The sequence below is a fragment of the Aethalodelphis obliquidens genome, unplaced genomic scaffold (assembly GCF_003676395.1).
Source record: "Aethalodelphis obliquidens isolate GAN/ISIS:26980383/991018 unplaced genomic scaffold, ASM367639v1 scaffold79, whole genome shotgun sequence".
NCBI lineage: Eukaryota > Metazoa > Chordata > Mammalia > Artiodactyla > Delphinidae > Aethalodelphis > Aethalodelphis obliquidens.
This window is the reverse complement of record NW_020838023.1, coordinates 1,399,170-1,411,452: the sequence shown is the minus strand read 5'-3', so window position 1 is coordinate 1,411,452 and position 12,283 is coordinate 1,399,170. Positions and strand designations below refer to the sequence as shown.

Below are 12,283 nucleotides of genomic sequence, written 5' to 3'. Positions count from 1 at the left end.
GCTGAACTTGAAACTTTAGTATTTAGCTAAAAGCCTCACAAGATGTTAAACTGCCACCAGCTTGGTAGTAACCCTTGGATCCAGTTAGCAGAAAATGAATGAAATTATACCCAGTTTAAGATCTTCAAGATTCTCACAGCTAGAGCCTTAATAAAAATGGGTTTACTGTTAAATATAACTAAACACATAGGAAAACAAGCCACCATGAGTGAGTTACTAGAAATAAGAAACAGTTTCTTCAGGAAATTAGGACATGCAAAAGCCCTCCAGTATATGGTGGAATTTAGAAAGTCACATGCATGCCCATGGCAAGACACATGCTGAGGGAGACCAGAGAAAACCCTAAGCTTTCACCACTATCTGATCTATAGGCTTAATGCAAGCAGCAAGTGAAGGCTAAGACAAAATTATAAATGGTCTGGCTAGGTATTAAAGAATATCCTATCACTGAGCCAGTCCTCAAAGACTGGGAGAGGTCTTACTATGATCTGAATGCTTCTGTCCCTTCAGAATTCATAATCCGAATGCTGAGTGTGATGGTATTAGGAGGTGGGGCCTTTGGGAGGTCCTGAGGGTGGAGACCTCATGAGTAGGATTAGCGTTCTTATAAGAGAGACCCCAAAGGGCTCCCTAGACCCTTCTGCTGGTGTTAGGTTACAACAAAAAGATGGCCTTCTGTGAACCAGGAAACTCTCTCACCGTACACTGAATCAACCGCGCCTTGATCTTGGACTTCCCAGCCTCGAGAACTGTGATAAATAAATTTCTATTGTTTATACGCCACCCAGTTTATGGTATTTTGTTATAGCAGCCCAAGCATGCTGAAATGGATATTTTTTTAATCTCCTTGAATTTAAAGAAATTCCAGTTAAAACATTGGATGGACACAAGTCTTCAAAAATCAAGAACAGCAAACCCTGGGGAAGGAAGAGACTCTGATTTCCAGAATTACCATGTTATAATATTCAAATGGATAGTTTTCAGAAACAACAGTGAGATCACAAAGTATGCAAAGAAACAGGAGAATATGGCCATTGAAAGGAACAAAATAAATTGACAGAAAATATCCCTGAAGACATTGAGTCATTGAACTTATTAGACAAAGTTTTAAAACAACTGTATTAATTATGCTCAAGCAGCATGGACAAAATTAAAGGGAATGATGAAAATGACATATGAATAAAATGAGAATATCGATAAAGAGATAGAAATTATAAAAAAGAAACCAAATAGAAATTCTGGAGCTTTAAACCATAATAACTGAAATTTTAAAAACCTAGAGGTTTTGAGAGCAGGTTTGATCAGCAGAAGAAAGAATTAGTAAGCTTGAAGATAGGACAATTGAAATTATTCAGTCTGAAGAACAGAAAAAGAAAAGAAAAAAGGTGAAAAAAGTGAAAGGAGCCTAGGGACCTGTGGAATATGAGCAAACGGACCAACAAATGTATTTTATGACTCTCAGGAGGAGAAGATAGAAATAATGGTACAGAAAGAATATTTGAAGGAATAATGACCAGAAAGATCACAAATTTGAGAGAGACATGAATCTACCCATCCAGGAAGCTCAACAAACTCTATGTAAGATAAGCTTAAAGTGATCCATGTAAGATAAGCTTAAAGTGATCCATACCTAAACATATTATAGTCAAATGGTTGAAAGGTAAAAACAAAGAGAATCTTGAAAGCAGCAGGTGAAAAGTGACTCTTTAAGTACAACAAATCCTAAAAAATATTAACAGCTGATTTCAAAAAAGGAAAAGAAACTGAGAAGCAAGTGAGACAATATCTTTAAGCATTGAAAACAAGACTGTCAACCAAGAATTCTATATCTATCTGTCAAAACTCTCCTTCAAGGATGAAAGATAAATCAAGATATTCCCAGATAAACAAAAGCTAAGAGAGCACAGAACTAAACCCACCCGTCTGTGAGCAATGAATTTTTGACAAAGGTGCCAAAAACATTCAATGGTGAAAGAATACAGGCATACCTTGGAGATAATTGTGTGTTCAGTTCTAGACCACCACAATAAAACGAATACCACAATAAAGCAAGTCTCACAATTCTTTTGTAGTATGTATAATAGTTATGTTTACAGTATACTGTAGTCTATTAAGTGTGCAACAACATTGTGCCTAAAAAAACAGTGTACAGATCTTAATTAAAAAATACTTTATGGGAGGTAGGGGAGGGAAGGATTGGGAGTTTGAGATTAACAGATGGAAACTAGTATATATAGGATGGATAAATAAAGTCCTACTGTATAGCACAGGGAACTATATTCAATATCCTGTGATAAACCATAATGGAACAGAATATGAAAAAGAATATGTATAACTGAGTCACTTTGCTGTACAGAAGAAATTAACACTACATTGTAAATCAACTGTACTTCAATAAATTTTTTAAAAACTAATAAAATACTAAGGAATAAATTTAACCAAGGAGGTAAAAGATCTGTACACTAAAAACTATTAAAACTATTTTAAAAATGCTAACCATAATCTGAGCCTGCAGTGAGTCATAATCATTTAGCTGGTGGAGTCTTTCCTTGATATTGATGGCTGATGAATGATCAGGGTGGTGGTGCTGATGGTTGGGGTGGCTGTAGCAATTTCTTTTTTTCTTAAAGAATCAATTTTATTTATTTAGTTTTGGTTGCATTGGGTCTTTGTTGCTGCACACGGGCTTTCTGTAGTTCTGGCAAGCGGGGGCTACTCTTCACTGCGGTGTGCAGGCTTCTCATTGTGGTGGCCTCTCCTGTTGGGGAGCACAGGCTCCAGGTGTGTGGGCTTCAGTAGCTGTAGCACACAGGCTCAGCAGCTCTGGCTCATGGGCTCCAGAGGGTAGGCTCAGTAGTTGTGGCGCACGGGCTTAGTTGCTCCGCAGCATGTGGGGTCCTCCCAGACCAGGGATCGAAGCCGTGTCCCCTGCATTGGCAGGCAGATTCCTAACCACTGCACCACCAGGGGAGTCCCTGTAGCAATTTCTTAAAATAAAACATTAATGAAGTTTGCCACATTGATTAACTCTTCCCTTTCACCAGTGATTTCTCTGTAGCAGGCACTGTGCTTTGATAGCATTTCATCCACAGTTGAACTTTCAAAATAGGAGTCAGTTCTCTCAAATGCTACTACTGCTTTATCAAGTAAGTTTATATAATATTCTAAATCCTTTGCTGTCATTTCAACAATCTTCACAACATCTTCACCAAGAGGAGATTCCATCACATTCTTTGCTCATCCACAAGAAGCAACTCTCATCTGTTAAAAGTTTTACCATGAAATTGCAGCAATTCAGTCCCATCTTCAGGCTCCACTTCTAATTATAATTCTCTTGCTATTTTCACCACAGCTGCGGTGACTTCCTCCACTGAAGTTTTGAACCCCTCAAAGTCCTCCATGAGGGTTGGAATCAACTTCTTCCAAACTTCTATTAATGTTGATATTTTGCTCTTCCCGTGAATCCCAAATGTTCTTAATGGCATCTAGAATGGTGAATCCTTTACAGAAAGGTTTTAATTTACTTTGCCCAGATCCATCAGAGGAACCACCATCTATGGCAGATACAGTCTTACAGAATGTGTTAATTAAATAATAAGACTTGAAAGTCAGAATTACTCCTTGATCCATGGGCTGCAGAATGGATGTTGTTTAGCAGACATGACAACATTAATCTTGTTTTACAGGTTCATCAGGGCTCTTGAGTGACCAGGTGCATTGTCAATAAACAATCATATTTTTAAAGGAATCTTTTTCTTTCCTGAGCAGTAGGTCTCAAAAGTGGGCTGAAAATATTCCATAAACTATGTTGTAAACAGATGTGCTATTTCCAGGCTTTATTGTTCCATTTATAGAGCACAGGCAGAGTAGATTTAGCATAATTCTTAAGATTCCTAAGGTTTTCAGAACAGTAAATCAGCATTGGCTTCAAGTCAGCTACATATACCCTTAACAAGAGAGTCAGCCTGTCTTTTGAAGATTTGAAGTCAGGCATTGACTTCTCTGTAGCTGTGAAAGTCCTAGATGGTGTCTTCTTCCAATATAGGCTGTTTTGTCTACACTGAAAATCTGTTGATTAGTGTAGCCACATTCATTAATTTTCTTACCAAGATCTGGGTAACTTGCTGCAGCTTCTGCTGTTCACCTTGTACTTTTATGTTATGGAGATGGCTTTTTTTCCTTAAACCTCATGAACCAATCTCTGCTAGCTTCAGACTTTTCTTTGCAGCTTACTTACCTCTCTGAGCCTTCATAGATTTGAGGAGAGTTAGGGCCTTACTCTAAATTAGGCTTTTACTTAAGAGAACATTGTGACTTGTTTGAACTTCCTTCTAGACCACTAAAACTTCCTCCATATCAGCAGTAAGGCTATTTCACTTTCTTATCATTCATATGTTCACTAGAGTAGCACTTTTAATTTCCTTCAAGAACAGTTTCTTTGCATTTACAACTTGCAACTGATGCAGCACGCCTACCTTTCGGCCTGTCTCGACTTTCGAAATGCATGCATTTCTCACTAAGCTTAATCATTTCTAGCTTTTGATTTAAAGTGTGGGAGGTGGGACTCCTCTTTACACTTGAACACTTAGAAGCCACTGTAGGGTCATTAGTTGCCCTAATTTCAATATTATTGTGTCTTAGGTAATAGGGATGCCCAAAGAGATAGAGAAAGATGGGGGAACAGCCTGTCAGTGGAGCACTTAGAACACACACAACATTTATCATTTAAGTGTGCAGTCTTATGTGGGTGTGGATTGTGGCTCCCCAAAACCATTACAAAGAAACATCAAAAGTCACTGAGCACAGATCACCATAATAAATGTAATAGTAATGAAAAAGTTTGAAATATTGTGAGAAGTATCAAAACATGACACAGCCACAAAGTATGCAAATGCTGTTTAAAAAATGGTGCTGATATACTTGCTTGACCACAGTTTTGCCACAAAACTTCAATTTGTACAAAATACAATATCTGCCAATCACAATAAAGCAAAGTGCAATAAGGCAAGGTTTGCCTATAGTTGTTTCAATAAATGGTGCTTGTAAAATTGGATAGCCACATGCAGAAGAATGAAATTTGATCTTTACTTGCACTGTATACAACAGTTAAATCAAAATGGATCAAAAACCTAAATTTAAGCGCTTAAACTATAAAATTCATAGAAGAAAACATAGAAAAAAATTGTATGATATGGGATTTTGCAATGGTTTCTTAAATATGACACCAAAAGCGCAGGGAACAAAATAAAAAATAGGTAAACTGAACTTCATTACATTAAAACTTTGTGGTGTCAAAGAATACTATCATAAGAGCAGAAAGACAATTCACATAATGGGAGAAAATATTTGCAACTAATATATCTGATAGGGGATTAATATCTAGAATATGTAAAGAGCTGTTAAACTCAACAACAATAAAACAAATGACTTAATTTTAAAAGGGGTAAAAGAGAAATAAATAAAAAGGGGTAAATGACCTGAATAGACAGTTACCAAAGAAGATACACAAATGGTTAATAAGTACATGGAAAAATGCTCAATATCATTAATTAGAGAGATGCAATTATATCCACAGTAAGATACCACTTTACACCTACCAGAATGGGTATGATAAAAACAAAACAGAAAATAACATGTGGTGAGGATATGGAGAAATTGGAACCCTTATGAATGGCCGGTGGAAATTTAAAATGTTCAGAAGCTCTGGAAAGCAGCTTGGCAGTTCTTCAAAATGTTAAATATATGACCCAGTAATTTCACTCTGAAAACAGGGATTCAAATAAGTACTTTTACACCATCATAATAGCAATATTCACCATAGATAAAAGATAGAAACACCCTAAGTGTCCATCAACAGAGTAATGGTTACACCAAATTAGGTGTATACATACAATGGACTATTATTCAGCCATAAAAAGGAATGAAGTTCTGATACATGCTATAATGTAGATGAACCTCAAAGACTTTTCTTAGTGAAGTAAATCAGACACAAAAAGGGAAATATTGTGTTTTTCCACTTACATAAAATATCTAGAATATGAAAATTTGTAGAGACAGAAAGTATGTTGGAAGTTACCAGGAGATGGGGGAAAGAGGAAAATGGGGAGTTATTGTTATGGCTTAATGGTAACAAGGTTTTGGTTTGGAAAACTTTTGGAAAAAGACGGTGATGGTTGCATAGCATTGTGAATATATTGATAATTAATGCCACTGAATTGTACACTTAAAAATAGCTAATATTGATTTTTTAATATATATTATAGTTAGCACAATAAAAAATAGTAAACAAAAATAGAGAAGACATATAATGTTAGAAATAGAAATAGGACAAGAGTGCAGACAACATAGGCTAAAAGAAAGCAAATAATTATATGACAATAAATTTGAAAACTTTTTCAGCATTGACATGTTTCTATGAAAATTAAAATAACTTTGAGTCAAGAAGAAAAAAACAGAAAGCCTGAAAAAGAACATAAATGACAAACATATGAAAAAAGAACTTAATTACTAATGAAGAAAATGCAAAAGAAAAGTCATTTTTTACACCCTCTAGATTGGTAGAAATAATGAAACCTAATGCACACAAGTTGTAGGCATTTAAATTGGTAAAATAATTTCCAAATCATATGGCACAATATTATGAAATATAATTTTTGCTTTGTTATTATCCAGAAATTGCACTCATAAGTACATATATAAGCTAGTACTTGTACATTTGAGCCAGAAAATATTTAAGATTGGTTGTAACCATGTTGCTTTTGATAGCAAAAAAATGGGAACAACTTAATCTCTATTAACAGGCAATTATTAATTGAGAATACTTACATTTAACTCAGTGTAGAACAGGGAAACATTTACTTTTAAATTGTAGCCATGTAAAATTCAGTGTTTTTATATATTCTGCATTTAAACCTGACCAAAACAGTGGCTTTAATTAATGCTAGTAAAAAATGATTTAAAAATCAAGAAATAGACATAATCAAAAATTTGTTTTTTTGTTACGAAGCTAAAAAGAGTCAGGGTATGAAATCCCTCATTTTCTTAAGAATTTCTTTTTATGATACCAAAGTAACAATTATAAAAATTAGTTTTTAAATAATAATTTAAAAAATTTTAAAGCTTTTTTTCATTTATTCTCTAGTACTATTGGTAATCTCAGCCATTCATTTTCTTTAACTCATGTTGAATAATACTTTATTATAAATTATTTTTTGCTCAAGCCATGATTATATATAGGATGATATTTATGTAATTTCTTCTTATATGGATTCTTGATTTATTATTCTTTAATATTGGGTTTCTAATTTAAGAATTGCAATTTAATTAAATATGAATTTTTACATAGATATATAAACAATAAATGAATGCATGAGTATATTTTGGTAAGAATTAATATTAATTTTTTGTTATGGTATAATGTGTCTCCCAAAGAATTGTGCTCCTAGTTTTGCCAGCAAAATATAATATATATGAGGGATTCTGTTACCAAAGGATACACAAAAATAAACCTGATGCCTTTAAATTTAGTGATCTAGATTCAAATTTAGCTCTAACATTTTTTAAGCTTTACTATTTCATAGAAGTAGTATACTCTGTGTTTTTCTGTGCTAGCTTATAAAAATATATGCAAATGTAACCACTCTTCAGGTACCTATACATTTTCATAAAGCCTTCTTAAATTAGATTTGCATTCAGATTCCTCAAATAAGAGTGTCCTATAAACAGAAGCCATGCCATTTCACTGAAAAATTATTACAGAAGATACAATAGAGTAAATAAAAATTATGTTATAATGATTGATAGGAATAGTCTCACATGATCTCCTGCCATAGCTTGAAATTCTTATACAGATAATTATAGATCTATAGATATATAGTATGTCCACAGTGCATTTTTGTTTGCTTTTATTATATAATGAAATATACTTGAGATGTTTGTTTCTGTTTATTGCTAGGTTATCCAGATAAATTTTGAAGAATTCGATCTGGAAATTGGCTATGACACCTTGACAATTGGTGACGGGAGCGAAGTTGGAGACCCAAGGACAGTGCTCCAAGTGTAAGTTCTCAATGTTTCTTTCTTGACTTAGCCTATTAGGTCTTTATAAAATTGTATGAAATTTTACTTTTTTTTCTTTCATTGATTCTTCCTACTATCACCAACAGAAGAAGCATACTACCTTAGTTATGATCATCAACCTGCAAATAGTATATTTATTAGTCTTTCTTCAGTGGTGCTTAAGGTACTTGATCCAAACACAGTTACTTAAGAATCCATTTCCAGAAAGGAACTCATTGGCAAAAGAGGCCTAGGGTGAAATTGCAGAGTGGCTGATTGGCCTTATTTTGGAAAATACCTTTGCCCTCACAGAGTTTTAGAATAGACTGGAAAAAACAATCATGAAATTGATCCCAGAGACAATAATAAAGACCTGGTCATCAAGATCTGTAGTTGAGAGTTTATCAGTGGTTTGACGTGAAGTAGTTAGCAATGAACAGCTCTCAGAGTTGAGCTAATATACTGAAAAGGTTCTTAATGTGAACAAAAAGAATGAACATAAATTGAGAAAAGGGAAATGTTGGGAACTTACCGCCAAATCCTTGGCTATCCATTCCAATAATCTACCTCTGGTAGTGGCAAGAAGAAATGTCCAGGGCATGTATATATTTTTTTTCTGTGATGAACCTCAAAAGGTTATGATATGCTTTCTCTCAGTATTCCTTTCATAACTGTTGGTTTGCAATACAGGCTTTATCAGTGAGGTGTTTCTCAAAAATGGGGTCTTTTGCATCACAATTACCTGGTGCACTTTTTAAAATGTAGATTTCTGGACCCCTCCCATTATGTCTATTAATGTTTGCTTTATATATTTAGGTGATCCTACGTTGGGTGCATAGATATTTACAGATGCTATATCCTCTTGTTGGATTGATCCCTTTAACATTATGTGATGCTCTTTGTCTTTTGTTACAGTCTTTATTTTAAAGTATATTTTATCTTATGTAAGTACTGCTACCCCAGCTTTCTTTTTATTTTTGTTTGCATGAAACATTTTTTTTCATTCCTTCAATTTTGGTCTGTGTGTGTTTAGATCTGAAGTGAGTCTCTTATAAGCAGCATATAGATGGGTCTTGGGTTTTTTTGTTTGTTTGATGATTGTTTAATGATTTTCTTTAGTATCATGTTTGGATTTTTTTGTCTTTATTTTCTCTGTATCTATTATAGGCTTTTGGTTTGTGGTTACCATAAGGTTCATATATAACTATTTATATATGGAAAAGTTTATTTTATGTTAATAGTCACTTAAGTTCAAATGCATTCTACAAATACTACATTTTTATTCCCTGATTCCACATTTTATGTCTTTTACATCATGTTTTACATCTTTTTATTTTGTGTCTTCTCTAATTATTGTATAGGTTTTTTTTTTTTAACTTTCATCATTTAACCTTCACACAGGTTTTATAAGTGATTGATCCACTACCATTACTATATATTTGCCTTTTCCAGTGAGAATTTTAGTTTCATGTGTTTTCTTATTAATTAGTGCCATTTCATTTCAACTTATAGAAGTCCCTTTAACATTTCTTGCAGGGCCAGTTTAGTGGTGGTGAAATCCTTTAGATTTTGCTTGTCTGGGAAACTCTTTATCTCACTTTCAATTCTGAATGATAACCTTGCTGGATACAATATTCTTGGTTGTAAATTTTTGTTTGTTTGTTTGTTTTATTTTGTTTCAGCACTTTGAATATATCATGCTGCTCCATTCTGGTCTGCAAAGTTTCTGCTGAAAAAATTGCTTCCATTATATTAACTAGTTGGTTTCCTCTTACTGCTTTTAGTACTCTCTCTTTAATTTTTGACACTTTACCTATAATGTGTCTCTTTGTAGGTCTCTTTGGAGTCATCTTGTTTGGGACTCTCTGTGCTTCCTGGATCTGGATGTCTGTTTCCTTTCTAGGATAGGGAAGTTTTCAGCCAGTATTTCTTCAAATACATTTGTTCCCCATTCTCTCTTTCTTCTACTTCTGGGATCCCTATAAAGCAAATATTCTTGTGCTTGATGTTGTCCTTAAGCTATCCATATTTAATTTTTTTCCCCTTTTTGTTCTGATTGGGTGATTTCCATTACCCTGTCTTCCAGATTGCTAATCCTTCTTCTGTATCATCTTATCTGCTATTGATTCCCTTTAGTGTATTTTTCATTTAATTTATGTTACTCATGTTATTTCATTCTTTAGCTGTGATTGATTCTTTCTTATATTTTTTTAACTCTTTGTTGAAGTTCTCACTGTGTTCATCCATTCTTCTCCTGAGTTCAGTGAGCACTTTTATGACCATCATTTTGAATTCTTTACCAGATAAATTACTTATCTTCATATCATTAAGGTTTTTTTTTTCTGATGTTTTGTTTTTTCTTTTGTTTGGAGCATATTTTGTCACCTCATTTTGCCTAATTCTCTGTGTCTGTTTCTATATATTAGGCAAAACTGCTACCTCTATCAGTCTTGAAGTAGTGACTTTGTGTAGGTGATGATCCTTCTCATTCAACCCTGCCCTAGATCTTTGTTGTCTCTTAAATCTTTTTGGTTGTATATACTGCCTTATTTATTCCTGATTTCCCCCTGCTGTTCCGCATGTGCCAAGACTTGTCAGTGTTCCAAAGAAAGGAATTCAGTGATCACCTAGTTTCAGGCTGATTGGATGCCAGACCCTCAGGCAGAAGCTTTTAAAGTTTGCAAATATATACAGTCCTGAGGGGCTGCACTTGTAATCCCTGCTGGCCTCCAAACCTCTCCTCCTCTTTCCTTTCCTTTTCTTTTTAGTTTTACAAGAAGTTCTCATAGTACTGTTATTGCAGAATCCTGTAATAACACCAAAGATTTACCTTATGTGTACATTGTAGACCCAATACTATTCCATCTTAGTTGTTATCTTTTCAGGAAAAAAAAAAAATCCCTTCTCTTCTTACTTATCTTTATGCATTCTTGACCTCAACTTCAACTTCTCTCTTCCACCTACTACATGGATATCATTGATCAACCACAATTTTGTTGTTTATCTCTGAGCCTACTACAATTCCACTTTGTGCTTCCTAAGATAATGATGGACAAAGAGCCATTGCTTTACATGTTCTGTATATTTGTTTATGTTGTTCAAATTATTTGTAACTCCAACCCCTTAAAAATACTCAGCATTTTTATCAGGATGATGTACCTGGTAGACATTTCACCACGCTAGACTAATATCTTTCAGAAATTATATATAGTTCCTCCTAGATTTCTTTGTGGTTTTGTACCTGATAGTTTGGATTTCATTATACTGTAATATTGTATTAGAAATTGACAGCCACAGAACTAATATGATCAGTAAGTATGTTTTTCGGTTGTTGTTTGGGAAGTGCAGTCATCCCTTGGTATCCACGGGGTATTGTTTCCAGGAACTGTCACATATATCACAATCTGCACATGCCCAAATCCCATAGTCAGCCCTCCATATCCATAGTTCCACATACATGGGTTCAACCAACCATGGATTGTGTAGTACTGTAGTATTTACTGGAAAAAAAGAATCCATGTATAAGTGGACCTGTGCAGTTCAAACCCATGTTCTTCAAGGGTCAACTATACAGTGTTTTAAATAATTGAAAATTACATATAAAAAATCTGAATTTATTGTTTCTTTCGACAGACTGGCAACACTAGGACTGGATTATCACATGGCAAAATTTGCTGGAACTCTCTTCTGCCCTCTTTAGAGAGCCCATAGGTTCTCATGGCCCTTCAACCTTGTCTCGTTTTTCACTTGAGCATCTAAGAACCCTTGCATTGCCTGCCTGGGCCTATAGGCATGTGACACATGATACAACACAAAATTTGGTTTATTCCTTAAATTTATTATTTATTATTTCCCAAATAATACATATATTTGTTCCTTTATCTGACACTTTAGAAAAGTTGAAGTTTCTTGGGCATTAATGATAATATAGCAAATTTTGTAAGTTATCCTCACACATTCTGAGACCTATCTTTCTACATGTTTATTTGATAGATCACATTATATGTACTTCAAAAATGAGACTGTAAAACATGTATGTGATGGAACATATTTTCCTTTTTTCTGCTTAAGATAGAGGACTAGATTTCAGGTTTAGATTCTACAAAGCATGGACAGGGAAAGGCAGGATAGCTAGTCAGTTGACTGAAGAATATTTCTTAAACATCTTTTTTACTATATCTACCACTAAATAAAACTTAGCATTTCAGAATCTAATGAAATAATA

General features: G+C 34.2%; 1 protein-coding gene across 3 annotated transcripts in view; it reads left to right on the top strand.

Moving 5' to 3' along the window:
- The window catches only part of CSMD3 (CUB and Sushi multiple domains 3), a 1,084,122-nt gene that overhangs the window by 498,487 nt on the left and 573,352 nt on the right, over window positions 1–12,283 (top strand). For all 3 annotated transcript variants that reach the window (XM_027092553.1, XM_027092552.1, XM_027092550.1), the window contains one exon: window positions 7,955–8,058. In XM_027092553.1, coding sequence (XP_026948354.1) covers window positions 7,955–8,058 — 104 coding nt within the window. The remainder of the gene's footprint in view (window positions 1–7,954; window positions 8,059–12,283) is intronic.